This window comes from Ranitomeya imitator, chromosome 6 (genome assembly GCF_032444005.1).
Source record: "Ranitomeya imitator isolate aRanImi1 chromosome 6, aRanImi1.pri, whole genome shotgun sequence".
NCBI lineage: Eukaryota > Metazoa > Chordata > Amphibia > Anura > Dendrobatidae > Ranitomeya > Ranitomeya imitator.
Genome location: NC_091287.1, coordinates 219,157,551 through 219,170,622, shown reverse-complemented (window position 1 = coordinate 219,170,622; position 13,072 = coordinate 219,157,551). Strand labels below are relative to the sequence as shown.

At 40.7% G+C, this 13,072-nt stretch overlaps 1 protein-coding gene across 1 annotated transcript in view; it reads right to left on the bottom strand.

Annotated features, from left to right (window-relative positions):
- PTPN3 (protein tyrosine phosphatase non-receptor type 3) overlaps window positions 1–13,072 on the bottom strand; it is a 486,371-nt gene that overhangs the window by 67,114 nt on the left and 406,185 nt on the right. Inside the window, exons 19-21 of the mRNA XM_069730487.1 lie at window positions 10,101–10,257; window positions 9,297–9,454; window positions 2,339–2,429 (exon numbers count right to left, since the gene is read on the bottom strand). Of these exons, the coding sequence (XP_069586588.1) occupies window positions 2,339–2,429; window positions 9,297–9,454; window positions 10,101–10,257 (406 nt within the window). The remainder of the gene's footprint in view (window positions 1–2,338; window positions 2,430–9,296; window positions 9,455–10,100; window positions 10,258–13,072) is intronic.

The following is a 13,072-nucleotide window of genomic DNA, read 5'->3' as shown; positions in this document are numbered from 1 at the left end:
CTCACAGCAGGCCGGCATCAGTAACCATAGAGGTCTCAAGGACCTCTATGGTTACCATCCTGACGCATCGCCGACCCCCGATCATGTGACGGGGGTCGGCGATGCGCTCATTTCCGGCCGCGCGGCCATTAAATGCCGCTGTCAGCGTTTGACAGCGGCATTTAACAGGTTAATAGCTGCGGGTGAATCGCGATTTCACCCGCCGCTATTGCGCGCACATGTCAGCTGTATAAAACAGCTGACATGTCGCGACTTTGATGTGGGCTCACCGCTGGAGCCCACATCAAAGGGGGAGACACCACATGCGCAGTAATAGTACTGCTCATGTCTTGAAGGGGTTAATGAGAAAAAAATGAACTTTTTTGAATTTGCCAAATGGCTGCAATGAAACAGAGTGAAAAATTTAAAGGGGTATGAATACTTTCCGTACCCACAGTATATACCAAGTCTCTTCAGAAGCGGAGATGATGGGGAAGGGAAACAACTGCTGTATAGAAATCAATGGACCGGAGCTGACTGGCATGTTAAGAGTCAACTCCCCTCCTGGAATGTAAATACTGCTCACTCTGTGCCAGGGTCTGGAGGTCAAGCTCAATGCAAACCAGCTGTACACTATAAAGTATAAAAACATGCATTGTACTGTATGAGAATTACAGCAGATAGATAAAACAATGGGAATTTGAGAATACCCCTTTGATTACAAAGGTTTATTATTTAACATAACTCAGCACCCCCTTATCTATCTATAAGGCCTCTTTGCAGCAGATCAGTCACCAGATTTTACAAAGCAATCTACATAATCATATACTGTTAAATTGGTCTCTTATTTTGAAAAGCCATGTCAGAATGGTTGCATAATTTGAATGTTTAAACTTCACTCAACTAACCAGACTGACAGCTATGCAGTGTCTCTCCACCCAACTACTGTTGAATTCTCACACTGCTTAGTACAATCTGCTGCTGCCAGTCAGGTATGGATGGCCAGAGATTGAATGCACTTTACCTTGTGAGTTCCCTCCCTATTTAGCTGGACTCAATACAATACATATTTCAACACCTTCACGCCCGACGGTTGTGTGCTACAGCCAGGACCTGCCTCTAACAATCGTCAGTGGGGCAGTGCGGAACCCTTGATTGTTAACCTGTTAAATGCTGCTGTCTAATTCTGTGGAATTGCTGAACATAGCACAAGAAATTAGATGATTGCAGCTTCAAGTCACCTAAGGAGACTAACAAATATAGTGAAAAGTAAAAAAAAGTTTTAAAAAAGAAAAAAAAAATATATAAAAATATATATTTATGGTATCACCGCAATCAGAAAAGTCCAATCTATCAAAAGAATAAAATAATTAACTAGATGGCTAAACACTGTAAACAAAAAAAGACTCAAGAACATCAAAATTAAGCTTCTTTAGTAGCTGCAATGCCACAAAAAATGCTGTAACAAGAGATCAAAGTGCCAAATCTATTGCAAATTAGTATCAATAAAAATGTTGTCTCGGCCCGCAAAAAATAAGCAGTCACACAGCTCTATAGACCAAAAAATGAAAATGTTATGAGTCACAGAAAATGGCAACACAGCCCCAAAAATATTTTTTCCAAAACTTCTGATTTTTGTTCACCACTAAAATAATTTAAATAAAACTAGACGTTTGGTATTGTTGTAATCAGATTGATAAGTAAAATCATATTGCAAGTTCATTCTTACCACAAAATGTATACTGTAAAAACAATTCCCCCCAAAAATGGCAGAATAGCATTTTTTCACAATTTCTCCCACTTTAATTTTTTTCCGTTTCCAATACACTATGTTGCAAAATGAATGGTGTCATTCACAAGACAAGTACAACTCATCCCGCAAAAAACAAGTCCGCATATGTCTGTGTGAACAGAAAAAAAAAAAAGTTATGGCTCTGGGAAGAAAAGAGTGAAAATACAAAAAACTGAAATTGACCTCATTGTAAAGGGGTCAATATCAGATTTGTATAGCCATTTTCACATGGATTTTCAAAGTAAGCATACCAACCTTATCAGGTGTAAGAGATATATTTGATAAGGTATGCAGTTTGTATTTGGAATCTGATGACAGATCCCATTTTACAATTAAGAAAAGTTGCAAAATAAGGAGTGATCTCTCGATGACATGCATATTCCTTAATATAATAATCTGTATGAAAGACGTTGTATAGCTGATACAATCCATGTAAAGCTTTATGATATTACAATACATTCATGAGAGCAGGACAGGATATTCTGAAGAATGCATCATACATATCTGGAGAACTGAATTGGTTTGTATTTTTTTGCTAAAATTATAGAATTTGGTATACATACTCACAGGGCAACACATCTTTATATCGGTTTTTATCCATATTTTGACCAGTCTTTGCACAAATAATAGCAAGGCCTGGTTTCTTCCGATATAATTGCTGTAAAACATAAAATAAAATTAAATGCAGTTTGCATGTAATGTAGACATGTTATAACAGTCATTGGTAAAATATGTAAAGGCATCAGATACAAATAGATTTCCTCTGAGGCACAAAGACGAGATATTGCGACTGTAACCTAAAACAAAGATTAACTTTCCTCTCTACTCTCAAGATCACATCCCACCACCTCTGCACTTGATCCAATCCCGTCCCACATCATCCCACACCTCAGCACAGTCTTCATCCCAACCCTAACCAATCTCTTCAACTTATCAGTAACAATTGGTGCTTTCCCCTCATGCTTCAAACATGCCTCAATCACACCCATCCTCAAAAGCCCTTATTTGACTCATCTTTTGTTGCTAGCTATCACCCCATATCACTTTTTCCCTATGCCTCAAAACTACTGGAACAACAAGTCCATCTGGAACTGAAGTTCCACCTCTCCTCCTGCTCTCTCTTTGACTGCTTACAATCTGGCTTTCGACTGTATCATTCCACTGAAACTGCCCTGACTAAAGTCTCCAATGACCTACCAACCACAAAATCCAAGCAACACTACTCTGTCTTCCTCCTGGACCTATCATCTGGATTTGACACAGTGGACCATTCCCTATTACTTCAGATTCTCTCTTTTCTTAGCATCACAAACTTGGCCCTATCTTGGATCGCTTCATACCGAACAGACCGGACATTCAGCATCTCCCATTGATGTCAGAGCAGAGAGATGCAGCTCCGAGGAGGAAGGGCCATGGGGAGTGATGATAACTCAGAGAGAGGTGAGTATTAGAAGTCAGGACAAAGCCCTGACGTGCCGGACGGCGAGACTGAGCTCTCAAACTGGGACAGTCTCGCTGAATCTGGGACGGTTGGAAGATATGTATTATTATATATCCCAGTCTTCTCAAACTATGAGACAGGCCTCAATAAAGTGCTTAGCTTATAAAATATAAAGATGCAGGTTTAAAAAAAGTGATCCTTTCTATAGCTGTAGATATATTTTGTTTAACAACATTTTCTAATGTTATATTGGGTTCAAGAAACAAGAAAAAGAAAACTGAAAAATATAAAATATTAGGAAGGATATTCTCTCTAACCATGGAGCATGTATACAGGTCAAAAGTCGTATCATCAGGCTCCATGAAGACAAGAGTATCCTATCTATATTTAACCCTTTCACACTTGAGCCTGTTTTCACCTTCACGACCAGGCCAAATTTTACAATTCTGACCAAAGTCTCTTTATGTGGTAATAACTATGGAAGGATTCAATGGATTACATGGATGTAATTTTTTTTTCGTGACGTATTATACTTTATGTTAGTGGTAAAATTTATTCGATATGACTTACGCTTGTGAAAAAAATTGGAAACTTGGCGAAAATTTAATTATTTTAAAACTTTCAATTTTTCATGCCCTTAAATCAGAGAGCTGTGACACACAAAATAGTTAATAAATATAATTTCCCACATGTGTACTTTACATCAACCCAATTTCTTAAACAATTTTTGGGGGTAGGAAGTTAAAAGGATTAAAAAAAATAAGTTGATCAGCGATTTCTCTTTTCAACATCTAAAAATTTACAAAACCATTTTTTTAGGGAATACATCACATTTGTAGTGACTTTGAAGGGTCTAGATCAGGGGTCCCCAACTCCAGTTCTCAAGGCCCACCAACAGGTCATGTTTTCAGGATTTCCTTTGCATTGCACAGGTGATGCAATTATTACCTGGGCAAGACTAAGGAAATCCTGAAAACATGACATGTTGGTGGGCCTTGAGGACTGGAGTTGGGGACCCCTGGTCTAGATGACAGAAAATACTCAAAAGGGACAACATTCTAAAATCTTCACCCCTCAAGGTGCTCAAAACAAAAATTCAAGAAGAGCATTAACCCTTCAGGTGCTTCACAAGAACCGAAGCAATGTGGAAGGAAAAATTGAACATTTAACTTTTTTCACAAAAATTTTACTTTAGACTCAAATGTTTTTTATTGTCACAGGGGTAAAAGGAGAAAATGGACCTCAAAATTTGATGTGCAATTTCCCCAGAGTTCGTCGATACCCAATATGTGGAGGAAAACTACTGTTTGAGCGCATGGCAGCGCTCAGAAAGGAAGGAGCGACATATTGGAATGTAGTCTTTACTTGAGAGGTCTGCGGGCTCAGAAGGGAAGGGGTGTCGTTTGACTTTCTGAAGACAAATTTGTTGGAATAATTAGCGGACACCATGTCAGGTTAGGAGAGCCCCTAATGTGCCTAAACAGTGAAAACTACGCCCTCTCCAAGTGAAAGCATTATGAAAACTAAACCCTTCAAAGTACTTCTCTAGATGAGTGGTGAAGCACCTTGGACCCATATGTGCTTCACAGAAGTTTATAATTTTGAGCCATGAAGATAAACAAAAATTGTAATTCTATAGAAAAAAATCATAGGCAAAAACTACTGTTTGGGCACACAACAGTTCTCTGAAAGGAAGGAGTGACGTTTTGAAATGTAGACTTTGCTTGAGTTATCTGCGGGTGTAATGGAGAGCTCCTAAACAGTGGAAACAGCGATCATATTAAATGGCACCAAAATTTGTCCTAGAAATGACCTACATATATGGCTGTACAGTATTGTTTAGCCATACGGTGAGATTCGGGAGGAACGGAGCGCTATTTGCCTCCTGGAGCGCAAATTTTCCTGGAATAGTTTGCAGACTCTGTATAGAGATCCCTTAAGTCCTAGAATAGCAGAATCTCCCCTCAAGTGTCCACATTTTGTAAATTACACCCTTTGGGTATTTATCTACAAGTGTAGTATTAATTTTGTCTCTATGGGTGTTTTCCAGAAAGAAGCAGAAGTGGATGTTCCCGAGTGAAATTGCAAACAGACATTGTAGTGCCCAATATGTTGTATTCACCAGTATGTTGTAGTGCCCAGCTCGTGCTCCTGCAAACATGCAACCGGTAAATTAGTTGGTCTCTCATCGCTACAGAAATGCCAAACATGTGAACTCTACATGTGGTTTAGGCACACTGGGGCTCAGAAGGTAGGCGGCCATTTGGAATTAGGACTGCAGAATTTGCTGAATTTCTTTTGGGGGTGAAGAGCCATTTTAACTTTTCCAGAGACTTTGTACTACCAGTAACGTGAAAGCCTCCCATATTTCCATTAACAGATGACGGACCTGAGTAGGGACTTGCTTTCTTCGTGGATTGAGTTGAAACTTTTATTGGGAACATTTTACATAACCTTTGGGGTCACATTTATCCGGCACTCCAAGCTGAGCTCTTATATCGCAGTTTTTGACATCATTCAGATGAAACCCCCAAGGAATATATATACTATAACGAGGCAGCAGAGTCACTCTGGAATCCGTCTGGCATCTGTTTGTGAAGGAACAAATTAAGAAAGATTCTCCATTTTGTGTTTTTGACTCCATTTTCTTGTTGCTTAAAGATAAATTCTGTTATCTAATTAGGTAAAAGGTTATAGCTGTCATGAAGTAACTTTATCTTGTTGTTCACAAGTCTGTTATTCAACTAGGCTATTGTTTATGGTCTGCTATAAGGCCAGAGTGTTCTAAACTAGAACCAGATAAGGGACTCGGGGGTGTATCGCCATACAAGACTCTGAGGCACCTGTTGGTATTCTTTTTCTATGCCAAGACACGACCATACATGTAGTTTCCGGTTTTTCTGTATATGTTAAGTTTTTCCTGCATTCTTATAGGTTAAGCGCCGAAAGTGTGTTCTTATGTGATTGGTTGAAGTATAACTTCTATGATTATGAAAACTGATACACAATAAATGGGGGCCAGAGATCTGCTCGATCCTTCCAAACAGAGACACACGTCTCCATCTGGTCATTTTCAGTTACCGGCAACGCCCTGTAGATTAATTTGGAAATCACTGAGTCAACCGTGAAGGATCACTTTAGATCCTCCCTCAACATGTTCAGCGGTGTCCTTTTTAAAAGTGCACAAAACTGGCCAGCCACGCTTTTATGGATATCTAAGGGTATGTTCCCACAGTCAGCAATCGGCAGCGCTTTGGAAGCAACACATGTCCGCTCCGTCTAAAGCGCTGCTGGATATTGAACGCAGGTGATTCGTCATCTGTTCATTGTACCGTTGGGAATCACTGCACCCAATACTTTGCACTGGTGATATTTATCTTGTGGAGACTGAGAGTCTCCATCAGATAAATAGACATGCTGTGGTCTGGAAAGACGTGCCGCATGTCCGTCTCCGCAGGGAAGCCGGAGGCGTTCGTGTACGCATGGTGGAGATGAACTTTCTTGAAATTTAATCCACTATGCTGCAACATCTGGCCGCTGCGGATGTACACAGTGTCCAACCCGCAGCGTTTACTGACCGTGGGAACATACCCTAAAAAGACGGAAACCTCTGGATCATAGGACAGACAGCAACCAGAGTGACTCCATCTGCCTCATTATTGGGAATCACATACTTCAGAGACTTACTGAGAAACCCGAGAGTATGTGCTCAGTGCAGAGCACAGTATAAATCTGAGCAGAGCCTTACTGTGATCTTTGGGAGGCAGAATGAAAAAAATCAACAGCAGGTGATGAATTGGTTTTATTTTTTATGCCAGTCCTCATGCAGTGTAAGTGATTAGGCAACTTCATTCTTTGGGTGGGTGCGATTACAGAGATAACAGATTTTTATAGTTTTCTATATTTGGCTGCTGTCACGCACTACAAGAAGATTTTTATTGAAAAAAACAAGTTTTTGCATCCCCATATTTCGATAGCTATAATTTTTCTATGTATCGGCCAACAGAGTCATGTGAGGGCTTGTTTTTTGGAGGATGAGTTATCTTTTTTTATTGGTATTATTATTGGGCAAATTCCATTTTTTGATCTCTTTCTATTTCAATATTCTAGAGGAAGAATTAACAAAAAACAGTCAGTATGATTACAGAGATACCACATTTATATTTTTTATGTTTTGGTGTTTTTACACAAAAAAAATCTGTTTTATAGAGAAAATAGTTATTTTTCAATTACTTTATTCTGAGAGCTATAACTTTTTTATTTTACCGCTGATTGAGCTTTTCAGCAAATTTTTTTTTTGCGGGACAAGATAGCGTTTTCCGAGATACCATTTTTATTTTCATTCGTCTTTTTGATCGTGTTTTATTCCACTTTTTGCCTCTTCTTTACTTTTTACCGTGTTCACAGAAGGGGTTAACTAGTGGGAGAGTTTTGTAGGTCGGGTCGTTCCAGATGTGGCGATACCAAATATGTGTAGTTGTTTTGTTCATTTTTGTTTTTACATAAATAAATGTATTTATTATTTTTTTTTAATTATTATTTCTCTTTATTTTGACATATTTTAAAATATTTTTAATTCTTTTTAGCCTGTCCCAGTATGGGACATCAACTTTCCACCGACTGAATCGTTGATCTAATATTCTACAATGCATTTGCATTAGATTAGCATCTCGCACACAGTAAGAAGGCATGTCAGTTCCTGCTCTGAGCAGGAGCTTACAGGCAACCATCCCTGGATGACCCTGCAGCCATATTTTTGCCCGGGGTCACCATGGAGATCATTGGCGCAACGAGATCCCATTGTAGTGATCGGAGCAGATACAGTGTTCCCTCCCTCTGCGATGTCCATCAATGTCACTGTCACTATTAACAGGGGCATCAGAAGGTCAAATACTCATGATCGGTGTTAGCACCGACTCTAGGCGTTGCTGCAGGGTGTCAGCTCTTAAAGAGCCGACACCCACATTTGATCTAGGCGGAACTCAGTATGAGCCTGCACTGTACGATCCTCAGGTAGTATATGTATGGTGGTTTGCGGGAACGCAGCTCCTGCAGCGCCGTCCATATACGGAGTATGTTGGGAATTGGTTAAAGGGACACTGTCAGCAAGTTTTCGCTATGTAATCTGAGGACAGCATGTAGGGGCTGATACACAGATTCAGGAATGTGTCACTCATTGGGCTATGAGCTGTTTTCATACAATGACTGTTTTAATAACCAGGATATTATCACTGACCAGACTAGCTCTCTTGCACCAAGTGGTCTCACCATGCCCCTTTGATAAGCAGCTCGCAGTCAATAGGCCATTTACATACAGAGCCTGGTGTGGTGGGGTTAGCTATCTGAGCTCTGCAACATGCTACATCAAACTTTGATTCTAAGCACTGCTGGATCGGCAACAGAAAAAATTGATTGTATCAAAAGGAGACCATGCAGACCAGCAAGTGACCAATCGCTAGAATCAGGGTTTCAGCCGCTCTCAGATTATATGGGAAAAACCTGCTAACAGATTCCCTTTAACTGTAATCACTTTATTTACTAGAGCTGAACAGCCCCGATTCCGATGACTATCACTGACATTGTATGGCTTCAATTCATGAACTGCAGATATGATGAGCTAGAATGGTGTCCGTGACTAAAATGAATCATGCTGAAAACACAATAGCATCCATTCATCAAAGCAATTACACTAGAATTCTGGCATAAAATGCTTTGAAAATGTGCAAAATTTTTGCACGAGGTGAACTTTTGGCATATTTACTCCAGTTTTGACCAGCTAGGCCAAAATGGTAGGGGTTGGGGCAGTACAACGGCGTGACAGGACACAGTGAAGCTGCCGTCTAATTCATAATGTGAGTCCTGCACCACAAAGGACTCAAGTAAAATGTGTGGTGAAGCAAATGTTGAAAAAGTCGTGACCACTTACATGTTATTGTGAATTCACAAATTCCACTCACGTGGTTATTTGTACTTTACAGACGTTTGTGCAGCATTTACATTGACACTACTGTGAATAATTTCCATGGCATGTCAAGGAGAAAAGAATGCATTCAGTTTTACATTAACTATAAAAATAAAATTAACCTCAAACTGAATGAGAACTATTCCAGTCTCAAGGCCTTTAGTAAGTTGCTCCATTGATCCCTGCAATGTGTCGCAGTACTCGGTGGGTAGTATGGCTGGTGGAAAACCCTGATAGTCTGCATCATCGCCTGATTTCAGCTCTCCAAATGGCTTTACAACTGAAAAATAAATCCATATTATTTCTTTTCAATCATTTTAACGTGAGGACATTTACAGCTCTGGTACAGCAACAATCGAAGATCAGTATACATGTCATGTCCGTATTGATTTTGGGTGGCATCCCTTTTAATGTAATGAAGTAGTAAGACTACCGTGAGACTACCTGAGCCCTTATTGTGTCTGCACTGTCTGAATGCTGTCGGCGTATGTGCTGCCACAGGCGCATAGTCTCCTCCTTTCTGCACTTCTGGGTGTATTGGTGTAGACAGCAGCATCAGAAGAAAGGAGACAGGGAGGAGAACACGCACAACAGGACCAGGTACAGTGCTAGTATGGTTACTATAGGCGCTAACTCCCCTATAACACCTTATACAGCCAATAAAAATGTATTTTGGGGTGTCAGACTCCCTTACATTGGCAACTATTGTAACTACTGTAGCTGTATCCCCAATCTGACTAAAGCAGGCCATACACCCTTCAAGAAATTTCCATGAATCAAGCAGACAATGACTTATCTAAATAAATAAAGTGATTCATTTCTTAATATATTTTGAAGAAATTAAAGCAAGTCTTGAAACCTTATATAGTAATATATAGTAAAATAATGTTATAATACAAATGACAAAAGTGTGCCCAAACAAATACCTTTCCGCCTGACTAGTACAGCAAGCTCCCTTGTGTGGGACTCCCGGCTGGCTTTTATAAACATAACCACTTGGTCATGTGTGTGCTCGGAGATATCTCGTCCGTTGATGAGCACAATTTGATCGCCTTCCATTAGCTTTGGAGAACACGTATCTGCCTATGTAAGAATTGCATAAAAATGTACATTTACAGCTATCAAAATGCATTTTATACATTTTATATTTGAAATCGATCAGTTTTTAATACCTCTCAATTAATGACTTTGTGATATGCGACAAATTCATCATCACACAATTTTGTGACTTTTTTTTAAGTTGACTTTTGTGGTTCAGTTAGCATTCAGATTTTTACATTTAGGCTACTTTCACACTAGCGTTAACTGCAATCCGTCACAATGCGTCGTTTTGCAGAAAAAACGCATCCTGCAAAAGTGCTTGCAGGATACGTTTTTTCCCCATAGACTTGTATTGACGACGCATTGCGACGAATTGCCACACGTCGCATCCGTCGTGCGACGGATGCGTCGTGCTCTGGCGGACCGTCGGGAGCAAAAAACGCTACATGTAACGTTTTTTGCTGCTGACGGACCACTTTTTCCGACCGCGCATGCGCGGCCGGAACTCCTCCCCCACCTCCCCGCACCTCACAATGGGGCAGCGGATGCGATGAAAATCTGCATCCGCTGCACCCGTTGTGCGGCGCTTACAACGCTAGCGTCGGTAACCTCGGCCCGACGCACTGCGACCGGCCGAGCCCAATGCTAGTGTGAAAGAAGCCTAATGTGGCTTTTCCAGATGTTTTAGGCTGATTTTTTAAAAATGCAACTTTTTTAAAAAAGTTGCAAAATTCACACTTTGTAACATTTTGCAAAATGTACAAGTTTTTATGCTAAAATGATGTAAATACTGTTTACCCTTCCACACCAGAGCCTGTTTTCACCTTCATGACCAGGCCATTTTTTCCATTTCTGACCATTGTCACTTTTTATCGGTAATAACTCTGGAATACTTCACAAATTCCAGTGATTCCGAGATTGTTTTTTTATTGACAAATTGTACTTCATTTTAGTGGTAAATTTAGGACGATAGTTTTGGCATTTTATTTTACATACGGTACATAATATATATGTTACCGGTATATATATTATTATTCCAAGAAAATTTACAGAACCATTTTTTTCGGGACCATATCACATTTAAAATGACTTTGAGGGGCCTAAGTAACAGAAAATATCAAAAAGTTACACCATTCTAAAAACTGAACCTCTCAAAGTTATCAAAACGAGATTGGTGCTTCACAGGAATTAAAGCACCCACAAAATTTTTTAATTTAGCTCCAAATTTTGCATTTTCACAAGGGTAAGGGTATGTTCACACGTTCAGGATTTCCATCCTTTTTTTTCCTGACTGTTTTTTAAAAAACTGCAGCTCTTGGCAGAAAACGCAGGTCCTTTTTTTGGTCCTTTTTTGGTCCGTTTTTGATGCGTTTTTTGATGCGTTTTTTGATGCGTTTTTTTGATGCAGTTTTCTAGCCAGAGTCTGTGTGTTTTCTAGGAATTTTTTTAGGGTTAAAATGGCTGAAAATACCCTAACCCTACCCCTAACCCTAACCCTACCCCTAACCCTACCCCTAACCCTAACCCTACCCCTAACCCTACCCCTAACCCTAACCCTACCCCTAACCCTACCCCTAACCCTAACCCTATTCTAACCTTAGTGAAAAAAAAAAAAAAAAATTCTTTATTTTTTTTATTGTCCCTACCTATGGGGGTGACAAAGGGGGGGGGGTGTCATTTACTATTTTTTTATTTTGATCACTGAGATAGGTTATATCTCAGTGATCAAAATGCACTTTGGAACGAATCTGCCGGCCGGCAGATTCGGCGGGCGCACTGCGTATGCGCCCGCCATTTTGCAAGATGGCGGCGCCCAGGGAGAAGACGGCCGGACGGACACCGGGACGCCGGGTGAGTATAAGGGGGGGAGATTAGGGCACGGGGGGGGCATCAGAGCACTGGGGGGGGGCATCGGAGCACTGGGGGGGGGCATCGGAGCACGGGGGGGCGGGATCGGAACACGGGGGGGGCAGCCACACTCCGCCCACGCACTTCCGCCCGCTCCCCGCACTTCCTGCTGCAGCGGTTCTGCACATCAAACCGCAGTAAAACCCGCAGATATATTTTTGATCTGCGGGTTTTACTGCGGTTTGGACCTCACAATGGAGGTCTATGGGTGCAGAACCGCTGCGGCTCCGGAAAAAGAATTGACATGCTCCTTCTTTTTTCCGGGAGCTATTCAGCGCGTCTTTTTTTTTACAATTTCCGGACCATGTGCACAGTGTGTCCTGTTTTCCATAGGGTACAGTGTACTGTACCCTGCATGGAAAACAGCTGCGGAACCGCAGCGGCAAAACCGCCGCGGTTCCGCGGTAAAAAACGCACTGTGTGAACATGGCCTTATAGGAGAAAATGCACCATACAATTTGTTGTGCAATTTCTCCTGAGTACATCAATACCCCATATGTAAGGGAAAAATACTGTTTGTTCACACAGCACGGCTTGCAAGGAAAGGAGCACCTTTTGACTTTTGGAATGCAAAATTGGCTGGAATCGATAGCTGATGCCATGTCGCTTTTACAGAACCCCTGATGTAGCTACACACTAAAAACCACCCCACAAGTGACCCCATTTTTGAAATTAGAAATTAGGAATGTATCTAGATGTGTCATGAACACCTTAAACCCCCAGGTGTGTCACAAAATTTTATAAGGTTGTACTGTTTAGTTAAAAAAAAAAAAAAAAATCACATTTTTCCCACAAAAATGTTGTTTTAGTCCAAAATTTTTAATTTTCACAAGGTTAAAAGGAGAAAGTGGACGCAAACATTTGTTGCTCAATTTCTTCTGAATACACCAATACCCCATATGTGGTACAAAACTACTGTTTGGGCGCATGGCAGGGCTCGGATGGAAAG